This window comes from Pelodiscus sinensis, chromosome 7, assembly GCF_049634645.1.
Source record: "Pelodiscus sinensis isolate JC-2024 chromosome 7, ASM4963464v1, whole genome shotgun sequence".
NCBI classification, from domain to species: domain Eukaryota; kingdom Metazoa; phylum Chordata; order Testudines; family Trionychidae; genus Pelodiscus; species Pelodiscus sinensis.
The window spans coordinates 27,701,589-27,724,592 of NC_134717.1; the positions used below are offsets into that span (position 1 = coordinate 27,701,589).

General features: G+C 42.0%; 1 protein-coding gene across 1 annotated transcript; it reads left to right on the top strand.

The window, feature by feature from the left end:
* The first annotated feature begins 787 nt into the window (after nt 1-787).
* On the top strand, nt 788-23,004 carry TNFAIP6 (TNF alpha induced protein 6). Its single transcript, XM_006125639.4, has 6 exons — nt 788-966; nt 7,123-7,260; nt 8,995-9,156; nt 14,617-14,845; nt 17,937-17,977; nt 21,558-23,004. The coding sequence occupies exons 1-6, from the start codon at nt 873-875 to the stop codon at nt 21,719-21,721; spliced, it is 828 nt and encodes a 275-aa protein (XP_006125701.1). The 5' UTR covers nt 788-872; the 3' UTR covers nt 21,722-23,004.

Below are 23,004 nucleotides of genomic sequence, written 5' to 3' on the forward strand. Positions count from 1 at the left end.
AACTTCTTCTGAGTCCAGACTCCAGGGTGTTATCAAAACAATATGTACAAATCTCTTGTGCCACCACAGGAGACTGGACTCCACCTTAAGCTCTTCAAGAACAAGAGGTAGTGTAGCAGAATTTTTTCCACACTATCATTTCCTCCCTTTTTATTCCAACATAGTCCTGCCCACAAAGAACAGCTGCTTATGAGCACTTACCCTGCAACAAGAAGGGAAGCTAGGTCGACAGACAGCTGTCATACCATGAATCATATTCTAAGGTTTGGTTAGGAAAGCTTCATTCCCCCACTGTCAGAACCAAAAGCATAACTTTTTGACCCTTTGACTCTTCTAGTAATATGCTGACGGGGGGAGTTCCTGGTTGACCCTGAATAAGAGATATCATTTAGTCTAAATATTTAAGTCAAAGCATTTGGCAAAAAGCAGTACAGCTACTCAGGACAAGTCCATGAAAAATTCCACTAGACCAGATCATTAGAATGACAATGAATAATGTACCGTGTAAATAGATTAATCATCCACTGTTAGATTTGCTACTCAGTTTTAGCACAGGAATGTATTTGAAGAATAAAGAAAAGAACAAATTTTGGCACATAAAAAGTTTTCACATGTGCTTTGGTAGTTATGGATACATTAACAATTAGACACATAAGCAAGGGAACCATAAAATGAGTCAGACCAACCAACTCAGACATCACATTTAATTCTGTAACAATACTACAGAAAGTTCAATTGGAGCAGGCTTGCTGACCTCATAGGAAAATGCACTATTTAAGTTCAGGTTACCAGATGTTCCAACAGAATTTAGGCAGCTGCTAGTAGAGGTTATAACAGAGAGCATTTACAGGCTAATAGCTCAGACAAAAGAGATGATCATGCTAATTTTCTTCTTTGTCTTGCTGTGGGATGAGGCTCAAAGTTGGGGATTCAAGGATGGAGTACTGCGTAACTCTATTTGGTTAGGTAAGAAAAAAATTAATTCATAAACTCTTTGCTGCAGAAATAACCACAGTTCTTTAAAATGATTTAAAAATATACTATACATAACTAACAGCAAGATCTTGTATTGAAATCAGTAGGAATTTTATCTAAGTAATTTACAATTCTGCCTAATTTTCTTAATGTTTTCACACTTATTTGCTAACTAAAGGCTACACGGGAAAATAATCCATAAATTATATAAGTTGAATGTATCTGAAAGCATGAGCTGAAATAAAAAACTATTTTTGTTAAATGGCTGTTTTTCTAATGAAGGAAAAAAGGAAACAGCTGTAAAAGGAGCACGATAGCTTTTGCATGAACATAGCACAAATACATAGTATTCTACATGTGAAACTAAATTTTCAGTAAAAATTCTGGGAAAGTGTGTATTGGTTTTTGTTATGAATTGCTGGCATGATTAAGCAACTGAGGAATAATTATGAAAGAATGAAGCCTGTAAAAATATTGTGTCAGTAGTCTCTTATTTCATATGTGGGTAAAAGGACTTTTTAAAATTACACATTTGCTCTTATATTCAAGGACAGTATTACAAAACACATTGACATAAATAACAACCAAGCAATTGTGTGTCACATAGGGCTTGTTTATAAAGTAATAGTTATACAGTATTTTATCTTCTATAGTACATTATGCATCTCTTAAAATATTTCTGGTTAGTTTAATTTATGTTGTTATTAGTGATTGCATAGTGCCTGGATTCAAAATCTGGACCATTTTGCATTAGGAGCCATATGAACGCATAGGTAAATCTAGTCACTGCCCTTAAAACATTTAAAAACTGAACTAGTGATGTATGAATAGGAGAAGAGAAACATCATTCTCTCGCAAATCTTTTCTATACAAGAACACTTTTTTAACTTCTTCCCCTTCCCACCAAGTCCTGGGCATAGCCACTCTTTCTTAGATGTATTTGAGATATCATAGAGTACGTCTGCATTTGCTCCCTAGTTCAGACTAGGAATGCAAATGTAGTAAACTGAAATAGCTAATGAAGCGGGGATTTAAATTTCCCGCGCTTCATTAGCAAGATCTCGCCTGGCACGCTAGTTCGAATTTGAACCAGGGAGTTCAAACCAGCTGATTTGAACCAGGGAGTACGTGCTGGGACGCGTTAGTTTGAACCAAAGCCTTTGGTTCGAACTAATGTTACTCCTCAAAAAATGGCCTTTACATGCTTCCACAACATAAATGTTAAGTAATGATAACAATAATGGTCTCGGCAACTGCCTTTTTTATGGACTGAGTGGAAATGCTTTATTCATTTTATAAAATGTCCTAGTTTTGCTTCACTTCTCTTTAAATGAAGAAGCAAAGTGTCAACTTGACTGAACCAGGACAACTCTTCCCAAAAACACTGGTGTCAGCACCACTTGCAATAAAAGGATTTATAGTGATAATAAAGATGAAAGAAAAACAATGGATCATTCATTTACCAAAAAGAACTCATGGAGTACCTCAGAAAATAACTTTCAACTATTTTGTCCTGATGGCCTCATATCACAGCTCTGGAGCTTTGACTTGATTTCAGGACAGACTAGAATTGTATGTTTTGTTCATCTTATTCCTCTGCTACCCAATGTATTGTGTTCAAATTCACTATGCATGAATGAATTCTTAGTGCTGCTGAATATATTTGCTTTATACTAAGATCTTATTTATTTGACTGAAGTCAGTTTTTGCTGGCATGTTCCAAAAGCAGTTATTGTAAAATTACTAAAAATATCAGAGTAACTTTGCTCAAACATTTTTATTGTGTTATACAGGGCTACATTTCGAATGGGGATGGAGGGGAAGATGCTTTGTCCTAATTAGCTTCAGATAGCAAGAGAAGACAAATTAGAGGATATTTCTTTAATTTTAAAGTAAGTTCCTCATGAGCAAGTTGACTCAACCCAAATTTAAAAAAGAGCAAGAAAACACTGAATTTCATCAAGCACTTTACATTCAGATCTCACCTGCTGCTGTGAAAGTGGGTTTGGAGGAAGGTCAATCACTTTTAAATCAATAGCATTCTCCATTCCTGGACTCCAGAAAGAGCTATGGAGGGCCAGCAGTGGAAGAACTACACCTTGTCAATTGGACAAGCTGTACTCCATATGGTAGGGTCCAAAGGACAGTAATTAATGGAGGAATCCCAGCAAAAATGACTTCAATATACAATGTTTCAAAAACAATGAAAAATGTTTGTAATATATAGCACATGTAGAAGATTCTTACTGGTTGGAGAGGAGAAAGTGAGGCATTTTCCCCCGAGTGTCTCTCCTGTAAGAGTTGGCTTGGGCACTCTGCTGCAGGAGGAGGCAGCAAACTTCCAGCTGGGCTCCAAGGTCTTTCCTGCAGGCTGCTGCACTAAGCAGCAGGCAGCCAGGCAGCTGAAAGTGGCATGTTCCATGCTGGTTCAGGACTGCTGCAGCCCTGACGCACCTTTTAGGAAGTGCAGAGGGGCCCAAAGCCTCCCCGCCCCTCCCCCCCCCCCCCCCCCCCCGCCATCACTACCAACACTGCTTGTTGCTTGCTGTTCCCCTTCCTTTGCTGTCAGGGAGCAAGAGGACAGCACAATGTCCATGTATTTCTCTTCCACCTAGCTGGTGTGGGGAAGCAGGAGAGAAGTGAGTGACCCATGCTCTGTTCTTCCATTTCACTCCCTGACAGTGACTGAAGGGGAACAGCAAGCAACAAGTAGAGGTAGGAATCGAGAATCCCTAAAAGCCCCCCCCGCACATCCACTCCCCACATGCCTCCCAACCCCATGCATGGACCCAAACACACCTCAACATCCTGTCCTCACTCTTTCACTCCCCACATCCTCACACCCTGCACTGAGCTCCCTGCATTCCACCCCTGCTTACATTTCTTACAGGTACTGTCATATCGCGCCCTCCAACCTCCAGCACTGAGCTCCTCCCTCTTCCCCAAGGGGCAACACAACAATACCTGTAAGAAATTTAAGTTATTTTCACCCCTGACGGGTAGACTGTTGCCTAGCCAGAAGTAACCCTTTAAAACATCTCCACAGACAAGCATAAAGAGTTCTACACTAAGCAGGCCTTTGTGCTGTTAAGAATCCTTTACTACTATTGGGTAAGAATTCCCAGCTAGGCACCTAGGGAGAATGTATTTTTCTCAGCCAGCCTTCTCCCTCTGCAGAGAACAGCCTTTGTAGTGCTGTAATCAGCTCCAGCTGGAGTGCTTGCTGTTCTCTAATGCCAGCATTAAACCATTTACTCAGGATGTACAAAGTGCATCAGATATGTGTGTTTGTGAGTACAAGTAGAACTTGGTTCAGCCTTAACTACAGAGACCTGATAATGCATCTTTAAGTGTGTGTTTGCATATGGGCATATTTATTGATATATGTCTCCCAGGGTATGTCTAGACAGCACCCCTCTACTGGCAGAGGGATGCAGATTAGGCTGGTCGAAATTGCTAGTGAAGCGGGGATTTAAATATCCTGTGCTTCATTAGCATAAAAATGGCCGCTGCTTTTTTTCGGCACAGAGCTTTGTCGGAGAAAAGCAGCAGTCTAGAGGGGGATCTGTCAAGAAAGAAAGCCTTTTTTGACAGATCCCTTATGCCTCCTGCAAGGAGGTTTACAGAATCTGTCAAAATAGGCTTTCTTTCTCGACAGATCCCCCTCTAGACTGCCTCTTTTTGCCGACAAAGTGCTGAGTTGGCAAAATATGGTGGCCATTTTTATGCAAATTAGGCACGGGATATTTAAATCCCTGCCTCATTTGCAATGTCAACCTGCCTAATTTGCAGCCCTCTGCTGACAGAGGGATGCAGTCTAGACATGCAGTGAGACCCAAAGATTGAAGCCTTTGATTTTTAGATTAATTTATTATCTTATTTATGAGACATGATGACTGATTACTTCATTTCCCTGATTATCACATGGAAGTACTGTAATGTTAAAATTATGCATCTCTTTACTGTATTAATCAGATTTTGAATCCATATATAACTATATCAAATGCAGTTAACTACTGGAGAAAGCAAGTGTCTGGCTATGTAGGTTAAACACAGAGGGTATGTCTACACGACCCCCCTAGTTCACTGGGGGGGGGGGTAATGTAGTCATACAGAGTTGCAAATGAAGCCCGGGATTTGAATTTCCCGGGCTTCATTTGCATAAAGCCGGCTGGCGCCATTTTTAAATGCCGGCTAGTTCGGACCCCGTGCCGCACGGCTACACGCGGTACGGACTAGCTAGTTCGGATTAGGCTAGTTCGGATTAGGCTTCCTAATCCGAACTAGCTGTATGGGCTTCATTTGCAACTCCGTATGACTACATTACCCCCCCTAGTTCGAACTAGGGGGGTAGTGTAGACATACCCTGATTGATGACAATTTTGTGGTCTCAAAAGCTATCTCCTACAAAAAAAGATCTTGACTGAAAAAAGATTGTGAAAATGTTTTAAATGGAGCAAACATGTATTACTATAGTTATTGTGTAGCTAGCATATGTTATAATCTATTAGATTTTTGCATTGGAACCACCCCAACTCCATTAAATGTATATTAGTCTTGTTTACACAAAGGAAATATTTGAGTGTATTCATATAAGCATATGCTTACACCACATGTTGAGGCTATTTCAGCAATTCATCTTACCCTGTTGGGAAAAGTCTAATTAACATGAGTCCAAAAACTGTATTGGCAGCCATCAGGCTGTCTACACTAGGATTCCTTTCATTGCCAAGCACAGATCAATGGAGGGAAAGTTAACAAAAATGTCCCTAATGAATCAAAGCACTCTTCCAAAAGAAAGGATTTCCCCCCCTGCAGTGCTGTATTACTATTGTGTAAAATGGCTTTATAGTTGCCAATTTTTTTGGTCATGTTGACTACTAGCAGCAATACAGCCTGTTGTACAGTTGTGTCTGTCAGATTTTAAATGGAGTGAAGTTTCCTACTGAAATCAATGGGAGTTCTGCATGCAAATCATCTGCATCATTGGACCCTTCAGCAGCAGTAATCATAGAACTATTGAAGTGTTCTAAAACAAATGTAAACAATGCGGCTTGCTTTTTCGAAAGAACTGCTTGCAGTCTAGATGCTCTTTTTCAAAAGAGGCTTTTTCGAAAGAGGCTTGCAGTCTAGACGTAGCCAAGGTGGAAGCATTACAGAGAATCAACAGAAGAACCCACAGGCATGTTTATAAGCTGACCAGAAACCATCCCAAGTCCAAGAGCTCTTGCCAGCGAGCAGCCCTCCTAATTCCACACAGAGTTTTTTGCCAGATTATAACAGCTTTTTCTCAGAACAAGAACCCTCATGAGTCCTCACTCCTTTATATACTCTGGGCCTTTGATATGCAGAGATCAGATAGACTATGGTTTCACTTTAAGGTGTAGTTTCCAAAAGATTTGGTCCAGAGGGGGACATTTGCTTTCTCTAGGTGGGGAAATACTCCATACTAGAAAACTTACTGAACAAAAAGGTCAATCTTGTCTAGAACATTATCCAAAAGAGTCCTTTGAAGCTCATAGCATTTTCCAGGCTTTACATTAGTCATGCCATCCCCTTAAAAAGTTACATATAGTAATACATAATTATTTCCCTTTTTCATACAATGAACTCCTGAAATACTTGGCTTCAGAGGGGTAGCTGAGTTAAGTGATCCTTTATTGAATCAAGTTTGTGTCCTGGGGAAACCAAATAGAATTGGCAGAAAATTACCATATCTGTCACAATTACATCCAAAAGTACATTGGGCTACCATTAAGGAAAGAACGCCTCTTAGTGTGAGATATCCCAGACAGTATTTCTTAGAAGAGTTCATCATTGCTAGAGCTGCTGCTTTGTAAGTAGTAGTTCTGAGAATAATTTAAGAAGTATGTTGACTCACTGTGTTTTAAGAAACCCCTCTCCCGTAGGACTCCAATACCCCCGTGTTGGGAGGGACACACATTTTCCTGAAGCTTTCTAAATAACACACAGTTCCAGCTGAATATCTTGTTTATTTTCTCACCTGGGCAGTAGCCCAAGTTGCAGTTCCTGATCAACTGTTGGCAGCAATGAGGTCTGATATCATCCAGGAAGGGAGGCCAGTTGGAATCCTCTATTCAGTACTCCTAAGAAATACTACAACTCTTAATTGCTTTGATCCCACAGAGCGAGCAGCTGGAGTGTACCACAGGGAGTCACGGGCTGGAAAATATCAGCTCACCTATGCAGAAGCTAAAACAGTGTGTGAATATGAAGGAGGACAGCTAGCCACATACCAGCAAATGGAGGCAGCAAGGAAAATAGGTATGAAAGAAAAGGTACATTTGAATGTGGAGTCACTTGAGTCTCACATCACACATCCAGCGCTGTGTTATTGCAAGTGTCATGAATTTGGAGGTAGAAATTGCAATCTTGTGAGAAAACACAAGCAACTCAGGAATTTTGCTTGAATTGTATGCAGTTTCCTCCCCTTGTATGCTAGAGGCTGCTATATGATCTGTACCGCAAACAGCTGTAGCAGCTGCTTGCTGTGCTAGAGTGACTCTTTGTGCTGTGTGTGAGATGGACCATTAGAGTGGATTCAGCCCAATGGATCAGTCCATTCTTTGAGCTTGGGAGCAGCAGCCTCAGCCTCAAGTCTTGGCACCACTGTGTTACATGAAGAAGGTGCTATTGGAGATAGAAGCTCTGGGTGTTCCCCTACACTGCATTTTCTTAATAAAATGATCTGTGCCTTCAGAAACTCCATCTGGAATGTCCCACATTTCCATTTAATACATCAAAACACTTGTTTTTTATAGTGTTTATCCATGGCATCTTGCTAAATTTGCTCCACAGATACTCAGAACCAGTGAAACCAACAGCCTCTGTGGGCCTCTGGGTAACGTGGGGCAGAGGTAGGGGGGTGGCCCCATGCTCTCAGAAGAGGCAGGGCCAAGGGCAGCAGGCCCTCTGCACTGCCCAGAGTGCATGGCATGGCACTCCAGCAGCAATTTGGTAGCATTGGCATCTAGAATCCCAGGTCCTTTGAACTGCTGGCCCCTGGGGCAATTTCTGCCTTTGCCCCCACTCCCATCAGTGGGCCTGCTGAGAACAAACAGTCCAGCGGAAAGGGTGTTCAATGTGATGACAAGTGTTTGAAATGTGGAGCTGAATGAATCCAGACCCTATTGAAGGGGTTACCTTGCTCCAAGTGAATGTGAAAACATTTGTTCAGTGTTCCATGATCAATTCATTCAGAACATTAAGTTATTGTGAAAAAATCCTCCCATGTGAGGACTACGTATCACTGTTGAATCAAAACGTGGCAACAGGCACTAGCAACATTAATAATAGGGTACATTTTGTTGTTTGTGACTATTTCACCACCTAAAAAAATACCACAAAAGAAGTGTTCTGGTTTTTTACTTTAAAAATATGGTCAACTTATGACAGAGCTGTTTTGTACTGTGCTAAGTAATGAATAACTTTGAATTATTTTATTATTGTTTTTAAACTCTCAATCATATTGTTGTATTAACAGATTGTTTTTAATTCACTAAGCATTTCTGTTGCCTCTGTTTATCCTATGTATAATACATCTTTTTATTCACCTGAAGAGCCCAGTCCTGAAAACCCTTATTCACATAAGTAATGTTTGAGTGAGGTTGTAGGATCAGGCACTAAAAAAGAAACAAAGCAATCAGTATATTTACATGACTAATCTGACATCTAGTTTGAATACAAAGGTTGGTATTGTATTTTCCAGGGTGGGGAACTTTACAGTCCATCCACATCTGATTTTTATTTTTCATTGAGGAAAACAAATATTGTGGAGGACAAGAAGTGTTTTAATACCCTGCATTCAGAATTGTCCTTGCAAATTGTCCCAGCAATTGCCTAAGTACCATGATATGATTTGCATTAAGCTAATTATACATGAATTAGAGTTTGGCAAAGAGAAAAATTTTATGAGTTTTAATGAAGCAATACTTTTTATAATGTTTCCTTCCTAGAATGAATGTGCAAAACAGCCACAGTACTTTCCTTCTGTTACAGGTTTCCATTTGTGTGCCGCTGGCTGGATGGCTAAGGGCAGAGTTGGTTATCCGATTGTGAAAGCTAGACCCAACTGTGGCTTTGGAAAGACTGGCATTGTTGATTATGGGATTCGCCTTAACAGAAGTGAGAGATGGGATGCCTACTGTTACAACCCCCATGGTGTGTCTAAAAACTCCAATATTGCTTAATTACATGCCTTTTTCCTAAGTAAAATAGTCTGATTGCTAGGTAGTAAATCAGTAATATGGCTAATGTTTCCAATGAGATGTGGTCAAAATTTTCCAATGTGAGTGTGTACATTGAAGTTTCTAAATTTTTATTAGGCCATGGGTACTTAGCAGCTATTTTTATTTAAATGAGTAACCTTGGGCACCTAAGTTGGAATATTTTGGTCTGTATGTTTTATGAATAATTCTAAAAGAAAAATTAAAAATAATATATTGTGCACGGCCATATTTTACCTAGTTCTCTAGGCCCTAGATAACAGGTCATTAAAATTACAAGAATGTTAAACTTATCTATTATAATAATAATAATAATGAATTATTGTGTTTTCCTTTTATTCTTTCTCTCAGTTTGTACAAACTAAAATCTATGAAATCAGTTTTATTTTGTGGTTTCACACACTGCAGCAGAGTATTGGTTTTAAAATGATAATTTTCATGAGAGTATGAAAAAATGTAGTGGTAAATTTCTATTTGTTAAAGCTTGTATCATCAAGAGTTTGACCCAAATTTGAGTTGTGATTATCCCTTTAATAGGCATCACCTATAATTGGAACTTTAACTTGGCAGGAAATTTAGCAATAAGTAGAAGCAGATGAAAAATAAGAATGTGCATTTTGATTTACATGTAAGAATCTGAAGAATGTGTATGTATGATTAACATGGATGCTCAGCAGTACTATGATGACACAGTGTAGGGATAACATTGGTTCCATAGTGATCAAAAGGTTAACGTACGCAGAGCTGATTTGCATCAGTTGAGGTTCCGGCCTAGGGATTTTAAGGCCAAAGGGACTATTCTGATCATCTAATCTGACCTTCTACTTAACACAAATCGTAGAACTGGGTTTGAAGTTCAAACTAAGGAGTTTCTGACTGTTTGGGGATCTTAGTCTTTTGCACAATCTTGGTGGTGGTGGTGGTGGGGGAAATATGTCCCTGACTGAAACTGCTTTTTTCCCTGCTTATCAGCTCTCAAATTAAATTCCCACACAGAGGCTATGTCTAGACTGCATTGCTGTTCTGTGATACTGGAGGTATCCTGGAAAAACAATGCCTCATCCAAGGAATGCGTCTTCTTTTCCCAAAGTTATTTTTTGAAAAAGTGGACGTGCTCTTTCACCATCCCTGTAAACCTCGTTCTACGATGCATAAGGGATGTGTCAAAAGAACACTTTTTTCCAAAATTTGGCGCCATATAGACGTGCCAAATTTCAGAAAGCCTCTTTCAAAAGTAAATTGGAAAAAGATACGCAATTTGCCTACCACAAATTACGTATCTTTTCCCAATTTAACACTGCAATCTAGACATAGCCAGAGAAATTCAGAGAGATCATCATGTTCTAATTACTCCTCTGGCAGCTAGGGCAGCAACAAAGCTCCTCCATTCTTGACTGTTTCTGGCAAGTGTTTCAGTGGCTCCCAGCTTCACAGCTCTTCGCCATGTTGTTTTTAGCTTGCCTTCAGGTGTCCATCTTATTGCTACTCTGCTGATTGAATCATTTTCCATCCCAAGCACATAGCCAATGCAACACAAGAGATGAAACATCATTAAATGGAAATGTTTTCCAAATGATCTGCAGATAGGCAAATTTAGAACTTACTCCTGATCCCATTCATGGGAGATTTTGCTCCTTGTTACCAAATTTTCATTGGAGACCATCTCAGGGTTATACTTATACTGATTTATTCAATGCTGCTATTTGATCAAGCAAAGAGGGAATGGAACTCCTTCATACCGCACCTCCTCATTCATACACTCAGATAGTCATATACTTATGCACGCGACGAGTTGCACAAAAAAGGCAGCAGAAGCCAAACATGGTGAGTCTGCCAGTGTCTGCCTGCAGTCATTACTCTGGGCCGGTGAACTGATCATACGGCCCATATCTGCATCCTCTCTTCTCTTTACTGAGCTGGGCAACGTCTGTCATGTACACTCAGTTCTTTCTCTGTGTCCGTCACCGAAAGGCCTGCCCAAATCTCAATCTCCTCATGAATATTCATTTCTTCTTCTCATTTTCACTGCACCTCCATTTCTCGCCTTTTTTTCATGTGCAAGGGAAGATTAGATCAGACCCCCACCTAGTCCCTGGCTCCAGGTCTGTAACCTCCTGGCTCCTCTCAGTAAAGGCACAGACATTACCCAATTCACACTCTCTCTCCATCCGCACCTGCCCACCAGCTCCCTTGTCACAGAATAGAATGTTCCAGGGCTTAAAGATTGTAAATTAAAAAGCTTGCAAAAAGTTGCAGACCTTGAAACATGGACGTTACAGAAAGTTACATGGCTTATCAGAAAGTTAAGGTGCGCACAATGACTGAAATGTACATGACTTAGAAGAGTGGTATCCAGCCTTTTTAAGCACAAGACCACTTTTTGAATTTAAGTGCAATCCAAGATCTACCTCAAATATAAATACTCTTGCCCCTTCTTCAAGGCCCCGCCCCTGCTACTTCCATCCTCCCTCCCTTGCCCATCCTCACTCATGTTCATCAGCCTGGGGTGGAGAGTTGGGGTGCAGGCTCTGGTTTTGGATTAAGGGATCTGAAGTGTGAGAGAGGCTCTGAGTTGCTCTTGGGGCAAACAGTTGAGATGCAGAAGTGTTCGGGGCTAGGGCACAGACTTAGGGTCTAGGAGGGAGATCATGACTGGGGTAGAGTTTCGGGATGTGGGCTCCAGCTGGGCCCTGTTTACCTCAGGTGGCTCTTGGTTGGTGGAGCAGTGGGGTTAAGGCAGACTCACCCCTGCCCTGGCCCTGCACCACTCCCAAAAGCAGCCAGCAAACTTCCTCCATCCCAAGCCCTGTTGTATCCCTCTCTGCGAAAGGATACAGAGTGGGAGGGGCCATCTTGATATTAGCGCCCCTCCTTTCCCTGCCCAGAAAACAGGAGGCTTCCCGGGGGAGGGGCAGCTCCAAGGAAAGGGCAGGAGATGAGCAGCAGTTGGGGGAGGGGCAGCTGAAGTGCTGGCACTTGATAGCCTCTTGGGCAAACCAGGCAAGATCACCTGTCAGAGGCTCCAACATCTACCAGCTGATCCTGATTGGCTGGTGACCACTGACTTAGAACAACTGAGTTACATGGCTTACAATAGCAGAGAGTTACATAGAATAACTGAGAGTCACGTAGCAGAGAGTTACATATCAAGTCACATAACTTATAATAACTGAAAGTTACAGACTTATAATACAAAAAGTTAAATATCTTACATCCACATTATACTGGATTGCGTGGAGGATTTACACAACACCTCCTGTCTATAATGGGAGTTGAAACACGTAAATCCAAGTAAGTGCTAAACCTGGGATTGAAATATTTGACTTATCCAGCAACCTTCTTACTATATATTTTACAAATGTGAGTTTGTCTGTCTGTTCATCTGAGTCCATTTGTTCAAGAGCTCAGTAATGGGGAGAGTGATAGCTCCATGGTTTGAGCAGTGGCCTGCTTAAACCTAAGGTTGTGAGCGCAATCCTTGAGGGGGCCACTTAGGGATCTGTAGCAAAATCTGTCAGGGATGGTACTTGGTCCTGCTGTGAAGGCAGGGGACTGGACTTGATGACGTTTCAAGGTTCCTTCCAGCTCTATGAGATAGGTATATCTCTATATATTATTTTATATTAACTCTTCCTAAACAATAAGTGCTAACTAGGACCTCCAAATTTGATATGCAGTTTTCTCTTATCATAACTTAAAGCAAGATCAGGGTTTGGTTGTCTAGATAATGGGATGTGCATGGAATTTGATTGTTTCTCATAAAATGGAAAGGGAGAGGAGTGGGCAGGAAGTTACATGAGAGAATGACCACAGGAGGCAGCAAGGGGCCAGAGATGAGGACTGGAACAGCTGCAACCCCATTGGGCCACTAGGGGGCAGGGGCAGAGAAAGAGACAGATATCTACTGCATCTTTCAGAGAGTTTGTCTGTTTGTGTGTCTGTTTGTCTGTACCCCTCCCCTGACTGTGTCCACTGGAGCTGCAGTGGCTATGGACAGGTGCTCCTCACCTAGCCCCAAGCTACTCTGGTGAAGAGGGCTGGTGTAGTCCACTCTCTCTGGCAGGAGCAAATCAGGATTTTGTGGGGCTCAGGGCAGCACAATTTCACAGGGCCCCCTCTTTGACACGGCGCATGCGCGGGGCTTCTTGAAGCGTGGGGCCAGGGGCCACCGCCCCGCTCGCCCTGCCCTACATCCGCCCCTGCTCTCTGGGGCAGCCTGTATACTGAACCCTTCATCTCCAGCTCCACTCCAGAACAGTGATTTAAATGAAGAAAAACAAAAATTATTTGAGTTAAGGACCCAAACAATGCTGGGTAAATCATTTAGTAGGTGCTATCTACATTAACATGATTGAAGTAGGAATAAGAGATCATCTGGAATAGGGCTTTATTCCGGAGGATCGGGCCAGTCTAGACGCTTTTTTTCCGGCTTTTCCCCAAGCCGGAAAAAAAGCGGCAGACATGTTTATTTAAATCCGCGGGGGATATTTAAATCCCCCGCGGATTTCCCTATTCCCACTTTCAAAATTAGCATGCCCCTTCCGAAAAAGGGGCCAGTGTAGACGTAGCCAATGGAGAATATTGTTCAGATTTGAGAAGATTTGCCTGTTTTCAGGGGAAAGGGCAGGAGAGGATGCTAAGTCATTTTTAATTGAATTTAGGCCTCTATTGTTCTTTGAGAAGCACAATATCGGCAGCATGTTATGCAACAACTTTGAGTTTGGGATGCAAGTCCTTCCTGACAAAGTCCCTGTGCCGAAGAGTTTAAAATCAAAATACACCAAATTCATTTCACCACAACCCCCAACAACAACACTTATTACATGACTCCACAAGGGGGGACCTAAGCTTGAGCCAGCCCAAGCCCTACCGTCCCAAGTCAGGGAGCCAAAGCCGAAAGGAAAGGGGAATAGGATGAAGAAGAAAAAAAAGCCTAACTGAATGGGGAGGAGGGCTAGAGGAGGGTCTAGAGTTTACAGACATTTTGCACGGGAAGCATTTTAAGAAGACTTAAAGGACAAGAGACCAGGTTGGAAGTGGGGTGATTTGTAAGTGCAGTTGTGAGGCCTATAGGTGGATTTAGCTTGAAATCCCAATTTTCTTTACAGAGAACCTAGAATCTGATCCAAGTCAATGAGAATAGTTCCGTTGACCTCAATGGTCTTTGACTTAGGGCCCTAGTTGCCAACATATTAACTCCATCTATACTTCATATATGTGTAATCACAGGTACTTGTTCAGAATGATGAGGTTATAAAACATAAGAACAACACTCAAGAGTCTTACTACTGTTACACTGAGTTGATTCTATGTAATATTTAGTCCAGAAGAGCTAACACACACAAAGGCATGAAGACCTGAAACGCATTAAACTCTATTTTTATTTTTCTCTTAGCAAAAGAATGTGGTGGAATTTTCACAGGTGCAAAACACATTTTTAAGTCACCAGGCTACCCAAACGAGTATGAAAATGAACAAATATGCTACTGGCATATTAGACTGAAGTATGGGCAACGGATTCATCTACAGTTCCTGGATTTTGATGTTGAAGATGACACTGCATGCATGGCTGATTTCTTAGAAGTTTATGATAGCTATGATGATGTCACTGGCTTTGTGGGCAGGTAAACATAATTTTCACATTTCTATACATATATTTAAAGCAATATACTTACAATGTTCAAGGCATAATATTGCTAGTATGCTCAGAAAAAGATTGTGTTGACAACATAGAACTTAAAGGAGTGCTTCCTGCACCTAATACATTCTTGAATAAATGCAGTAAGAACGTAAGAACAGCCATCCTGGGTCAGACCAAAAGTCCAGCTAGCCCAGTATTCTGTCTGGCAACAGTGGCCAATGATAGGTGCCCCCAGAGAGAATGAACAAAACAGGTAATCATCCAGGGATCCCTCCCCTGTCACCAATTCTACCCATTTCTACCCATCTTGGCTAATGTCATTGATGGATCTATCCTCCAAGAATTTATCTAGCTTTTTTTTGAACCCTGTCAAAATCCTGGCCTTCACAACATCCCCTGGCAAGGGATTTCATAAGCTGACTGTGGATTGCATGAAGAAGTACTTCCTTTTGTTTGTTTTAAACCTGCTACCTATTAATTTCATTTGGTGACCCCTAATTCTTATATTATGGGGACAAGGAAACAACTTTTCCTTATTTACTCTCTCTACACCAGTCATGATTTTATAGACCTTTATCATATCCCCCCTTAGTCTCCTTGTTTCTAAGCTGAAAAGTCCAAGTCTTTTTATCTCTCTTCATATAGAACCTGTTCCAAACCCCTAGGGTATGTCTAGATTACATGCCTCGGCTGACAAAGGCATGTAAATTAGATTATCCGACATAGTCAATGAAGCGGGGATTTAAATATCCAACGCTTCATTAAAATAAAAATGGCCGCCACACTGTGCCAGCTCAGCTGATCATTGGCCCAGCACGGCAGTCAAGATGTGGATCGACAGGGAATGCCTTTGTCAACCGCTCCCTTTTGCCTTGTGAAATGAGGTTTACAGGATCGGTCAGCAAAGGCTTTCCTTGCCAACCAATCCGCATCTTGACTGCAGTGTAGTGCTGATGATCAGCTGAGCAGGCACAGCGTGGCAGCCATTTTAATGAAGTGGGGGATATTTAAATCCCCGCTTCATTAACTATGTTGGGTAGTCTAATTTACATGCCTCTGCCAGCAGAGGCATGTAGTCTAGACATACCCCTAATCATTTTTGTTGCCTTTTTCTGAACTTTTTCCAATGATAATATATCTTTCTTAAGATAAGGCGACCACATCCGTACGTGGTATTCGTGGTTTTATATAGAGGCAATAAGATATTTTCTGCCTTGTTCTTTATTCCATTTTCTATTATTCCTATCATTCTTTTTGCTTTTTTGACTGCTGCTGCACATTGTTTGGATGTTTTCAGGGAACTATCCACAATGTCTCTTTAGTGGTAGTAGCTAATTTAATCCCCATCAATTTGTATGTATAGTTGGGATTATGTTTTCCAATATGCATTATTTTGCATTTATCAACATTAAAATTCATATGCCATTTTGTTGCTCAGTCTCCTAGTTTTGTGAGATCCTTTTGAAGCTCTTCACGATCTGCTTTGGTCTTAACTATCTTGAGCTGTTTAGTATCATCTACACATTTTGCGTCCTCACTATTTACCTCTTTTTGCCTAAACCATCTCCTTTGGCAGTCTTCCTCAATACTAGTAAAAAGGTGACCTGCAAAGATCTTTTAAAATTATGATTTGGCACTTTTTTGCTTCTTTATGAGATATCAAGAAAACCCACAAGATTTTCTCAACAACTACTTATTGTTACTTTAGAAATCCATCTATGGCTTTGGTGGAAGATCTCTTTGACATGTTGGCACAATTAGTGTTTGCTCTAACACCTTAACTGAAGGAATGTGTGAGGGGGGTTCAGTTATTAGGAAAAATGCACAACTCACAATATTATTCTTTATTGATATAAAATAAATATTAAACAATGACCCCAAACCCCAAGGAGTTTTAAACAATCTGACAAAAATTGTTTTCCTGCATACTTGCTCAATTTTTTACCCTCTTTACTCTTGTGATGTCATCATTTCACTGGTTCCACAACAACCACAGTTTTTCAGTGTAGAACATCTGAATTTGTAATGTAAATAAACAAAGGGAAAAAACCCTTCAAATTCTCACTGCTTTTAGTTTTAATGCCTCCTTTGTACATTATCAAGGAGCAAAGGCAGGACTCAATCCTGGTTTTTTCCCTTGACAGTTCCTCTTTAGGACAGTTCCTCTTTACATTTTCCTGATGTCCAGCCTAGGGTTGGCCTCCCTCAGCTTCAGATTATTGTTCCTTATGAAAATGAATAGCTCTTTGCCTTCTTTCAGTTCATTTACTTTCTTCAATTATTGCAAATTTTACTTCCTACGTAATATTTCTTCTCTCCACCCTCAGCAAGGGGGCCAAAAGACTTAACACATAAGAACATAACAAAGGCCATACAGGGTCAGATCATACGGGGTAATCTTCATGTGGTCTCTCCCTTGCCACCCACCCTACAGAGAAACAGAGGCTAGGGACACCATTCCTACCTATCCTTTGATGGACCCATTGATGGACCTAACCTCCATTAATCTACCTAGCTCTTTTTTGAATCCTGTTAAAGTTCTAGCCTTTACGCCATCCTCTGGCAAGGAGTTCCACAGGTTCCGCTGGGCCAGGTGGGGTGGAGGGATGGCTGTGCACTCCTGAAAGGATCAGGCCTGGGGCAGCCAGCTGTTAGCACTACTGGACTGTGCTGTGATGGCGCACCCACCCCCTCAGAACTGCTTGAAACACGCTACACGGCACTCTGGTGGCAATTCAAAGGGCCCAGGGCTCCATCTGCCACTGCTCCTGGGGTAGTGATGGTGGCAGCCAGGAGTCCCAGGCTCTTTTGAATCACCAGGCCCCAGAGCAGCTGTTCCTTTGGCCTCTCTGTCCCCTTCCCATTGGCAGGTATGTCCCTCACTCTCATTTGTGAAATGGTTCAGATAAAAGTACTTAAGCCAATAACTTTTTGTATGTTAGAATAGACCCCAAAGAACAACTTGCAATGGAGGGGTACTCCATCCTTCTCTGTTAAAGTATCAATGTGGCATTTATGTTATTTTATATTTGCTCATTCATATTTATCACGAAACATTTACAATCATTTTTTAGGTACTGTGGAGATGAACTTCCAGATGATATAATTAGCACAGGTATGTACTGTTCATGGACAAAATATCAACCTACTGGGTCAGGGGACCAGATGTTTGAAGATTAAATGCCCGCTTCCTGGCTTACATGTTGAAGCCACCATGCAAACCTTCTAGCATATATTTTAGTCAATACATTTGCTTAAAAATAAGTGTAAAAGAAGAGACATCCTGGAGAAGGCTAGTTAGACAAAGCATTGGGAACTAACACTGTAGTCTTTACTCAGGCAAAATTCCCCTTTGCATTAAACTTACTTCACTGATTTGGGAGTTTATATAGCATGTCTGTAATCAGTGTCTTACTCCTACAAGCCCTACCCACACATCTAATATCGAGTAAAGAAATATTCCCATTAGTCAGAAATAGGGATTGAAAAATCAGACCTGAGACTCATATTAGAGCAAGTCTACACTGGCACTTTACAGCACTGTAACTTTGTAGTCCAGGCCCATGAATCCCCCCACCAGTACCCCAAATACAGCAAGTTACAGTGCTGTTAAGTGACTGTGTGAAACAAGCTACATCGCTGAAAGCTGCACTCGCAGGACTGTTAGCTGTTCCCCTCACATAGGTGGTTTATATAGAGTGCTGGGAGAGCTCTCGCAGCGCTCCTGCTGTGGCCACACTTTCAGGTGAAAATGTTGCCACAACAGTACTGCCATGGCTGTGCTTTAAGAGTAGACAAAACCTTAGAGAGAATGTGTCTGAAAAGGAGTCTCTGGAATTGGGGAGTACATTGTATCTTTGGGTTTTTAACATAGGCACCAACTTCTGCAGTTCCTGAGAGGTGCTAGACCCCCACCACCACTCTGCCCCAAGTCCATCTCCACTCCAGCCTTTCCACCTACCCCGCCTCTTCCCACCCTTATTCTGCCACTTCCTGCCTCTTCCAGACCCCACTCCTCCCTCTCCTTCCAAACTCCACCTGCAAGCCACTGAATAGTGACTGTAGTAGGCAGGAGGAGCTGACTGGCAAGGCCACTGGCTAGTGGGAGGTACTGCAGAGGAAGGGGGAGACACTGCTCCATGGGGCTACATGCCAGTCAGTTCTGGAGCATCCTTTTTTTCCCCAAGGGTCCTCTATTAAATCTGCACCTATGGCTTTTAACTATTAAGTTGTCTGAAAACACCGAGCAATTTGTTAATGAGCTTGAGTTTATGAGTTTGTTTACAAGTTTATAAATATTCACTATTAATCTCCTTTATGAATAAAATAGTATGTCACTGATTGTCAGACGAATACAACTGAACAATAAGGCAGGATTTTTCCCCCTTCTAAAAAGGATGAAAGATACTTGGAGAAACAGATGAGATGAGACAGAGATTCATTAACATAAGCAAATAGAAAAAGAACATAGAATGAACAAGAACTAAAGATCAAATGAAAAAGCAGCTAAAGAAAAAGAATTTGAGACAGAAAGCACTTTTTGCGGAAAAGCATCTGTGCCACCTCTAGACGCGCTTTTCCGCAAAAAAGCCCCTATCGCCATTTTTGCGATTGGGGCTTTTTTGCGCAAATCAAATCTGAGCTGTCTACACTGGCCCTTTTGCGCAAAAGTACTTTTGCCTGAATGAGAGCAGCATAGTATTTCTGCAAGAAGCGCTGATTTCAGACAGTAGGAAGTCAGTGTTCTTGCTGAAATTCAAGCGGCCAGTGTAGACAGCTGGCAAGTTTTTCCGCAAAAGCAGCTGCTTTTGCAGAAAAAACTTGCCAGTCTAGACACAGCCTGTTTGTTCCAGCCTGGATTATGCCTCCCTTGTTCATGCTGAGTACTTTTCTCTACACTAGGGATGTTAACTATCGGTTATTTTACTAGTCGAATAGTTGGTGGAATTTCCATTGACTACTTAACTTGTCGATAGGCACTTCCGCATTCCTCCTTTGAAATGTACAAGAGCACCCACTGGGGCTCTTGTACATTTCAAAGAAGGAATGCAGAACTCCGCATGCAGCCCAGGGGGAAGTCCCGCTGACTCCAGGCTGCACGCGGCATGTCAGCTTTGAAACGTAGAAGAGTCCCTAATGGGGGCTTTTGTGTATTTCAAAGTGGCAGTGCAGCATGGAGTCCACTGGGGTCAGTGGGGGATTCCCCAGTCAATCCCGGGCTCTGCCCAGAATTTCAGTGGAACCGGGATCAGCTGGGGACTCCAAGCGCGGAGGCACACACAGTTGATCCCAGCTGCCGCTTGGAAATGCCGAGGCAGCATTTGAAAGGGACAGCGCTGCACAGCTGAGCCGGGATCAGTCGTTTGCTGCCTCTAAGTGATAGAGGCAGCGGGGGGAGGGGCGAATTGACTAGTCAACTGACTATCCAATAAGCATTTGCTTATCAAATAGTTGACTAGTCCTTAACATCCATACTCTACACATGGTTCTATAGATTGCTTACGGTGAGTAATCTCGCTGAAAAGATGGCAGGATCTGGCCCCTAGTATCTGGAAAAACATGTGCTGTGCTCCTGTGATTAAAACACAGGAGAAAGGAAGAAGATACCCAGAAGTTCTTTCTAGCGCTAATCAATTTTGCCTGTGTGATCTTTGACCTGGATTTCAATCTGACTGAGCCTTACCTCTCTCTTTGCTTTGTTCAGGCGAGCAGAAATTTGGCTTAATGCACATCCATGCATTTAGAGTGTGCTAAAAGTCAACAGGTCTAGTGCCACTCCTCAGGATTAGCCACAGCAAAGGGAGCATGAATGCTACATTGTCATGTCTCTGCCTCCTTCATGCTGGCCAGGCAGAGAGGCAAAGATGCAGGGCAGCTGCCCAGGGTGCCAACCGATGGGGGGCGCCTGATGGCAGCTGTAAGGGGCACGCGGTGTCCCTTACAGGTGCCATCAGGTGCCACGCACCTGGCTCCTGCAGCACCGGTCCGGCTGCATCCCCGCAGCACTGGCCAGCAACGCCCTTCCCCCCACGGTCGCGGGGCCCTACACAGCCCGGCGCATGTCCCAGCAGTGACGGCCGGGCTGGACTGGGCTGCACTTGCGCCATACGACCCAGGGGCAGGTCCCGGGCTGCGCGCCAGAGGCTGTAGCCAGGCCACGCATGCGCCATGTGTCCTGGGGGCAGGCCTGTGCACCCTAGGGGTGGGCCCACTCCCCACATCCTAGGGGGCGGCGCCGCATGCCCATGCCCGAGATGCCAGAATGCCTCAGGCCGGCCCTGCACAGATGAAAGAATAGTTCAGCAACCTCACTTCCCCAGTGCTCCCCAAAGCTTCTAGAGGCATTGGCCAAGATCCTCAAAGATATTTAGGTCCCTAATTCCCTAATTTAGGTTGAGGATTTGGGCCAACATACCTATTTACTCTACCTAATTTAAGGGTGTCCCTTACATTAACCCGATCCCATCCAGTAAGCAATACTGATCCAACGCCTGAAAGGCTTTCTCACTATTTACTCAATTAAAACTCTTATTAATATTGGTGAGTGGCTCTTGAGCTCCTTGCTTAGTTTTCAATGAGATACACAAATATTGCTCTTAAGAGAGAAGGGGGGTCGGAGACCTAAACAATTTCCAAAGCAGCACTTTTCATTCAGTTGAAAATAAGTAACTTTTTTCCCTTCTTTCTTTCCATAGGAAATCTCATGACCATAAAGTTTTTGTCAGATGCCTCAGTGACAGCAGGTGGTTTTCAAATTAAATATATTGCTATAGACCCACCTTCAAAACCTAATGATGAGAAAAACGCAACTTCCCAAGGAAACACAAACTTCTTGGCTGGAAAATTTGGCATTATGTGAAGAGACAGATCAAAATAACAGAAAATGCAGTTGGAATATACAGCTATTAGATACAAATACTATTTTAGATACCTGTTTGGTCCAATAAGTTATAGCTGCTGTATTTGGGGTAGCAGCAGCCACAGTCATTTCATCTTATCCTTATGACTTTTATACTTTCTGCTTTATGTAACTTTTCTTAATAAAGAATATTGGGAAACAAATTAGAAAACGGTACTTAAATGACAGGCAATTATTGTCTAGATCACAAGAAGTCAGTGAAACTAAGAACATAAGAATGGACATTCTGGGTCTAAAATATAGTCTAAAATCCTGGCTTTTGACAGTGGCCAATGCTGTGTGCTGCAGAGAAATGAACAGAACAGGCAGTCTTCAGGCAATCCATCCTCTGTTGTCCACTCCCAACTTCTGTCAAACAGAGGCTAGTGGACACTCAGCACATGGGGTTGCATCCCTGACCATCTTGACCAATAGTCAATGATGGACCTATCCTTCATGAACTTATCTGAACTAAACTGAAGGGGTCACTGTCACCATAGATTTCCCAACTAATCGTTTTTCTAGACTGCCTGCTGTTTTCTCACTCTTTGCTCCATTTCAGCTGAGTTTTGAGGACCTGATATGTCAATCCTTCTCCCCTCACTTACCTTCATTCCTATATATTTATTGAGTTTAAATTATCCTTTCCATACTCTTGCTTACTTTCTTGCTGCACTCTCCCACTGTTTTTAAGCTAACCCACTTCCAATGTCTTTAGAATAAGTCTTGTTTCATGATAGCTTATGTCAAACTACAAATTTATCTTGAGAGTTGGCCTGTGATATATCCCAGACAAACTCATATGTAATGAGCTTTCCCATATGTAATGGGCTTCTAGAGCCAGAAGATACTGAAGCAGCACGAAAAGCACTGGGTCTATAATTGTATTGTTCTTGTGATTGTATTGTATTCTGGATAATAAATTATTTAACAGATTTATAAGGAGTTTATCTTCCATATCCAGTGCAGAGTTATTCAAGCCTTTTCTATTCTAAACCACACTTATTAAAGGGCAAAAAGATGAAAGATTCTTCGATAATGAGAAACTGACAAAAAGGAATTGTCCAACAACTATCAGCAACCCCTTTTTTAACCTGTCAACAGACTACATCTTGTTCATACCAGTTCTAAGATTGCATTATGCTGAATTGATAGACATGTATCCTTTCTCAATATCAGTTTACACCTGTCTGTTAAGCTCCTGACCACAAAATGTCATTAAATCTACCTCTGTTTTAATCATG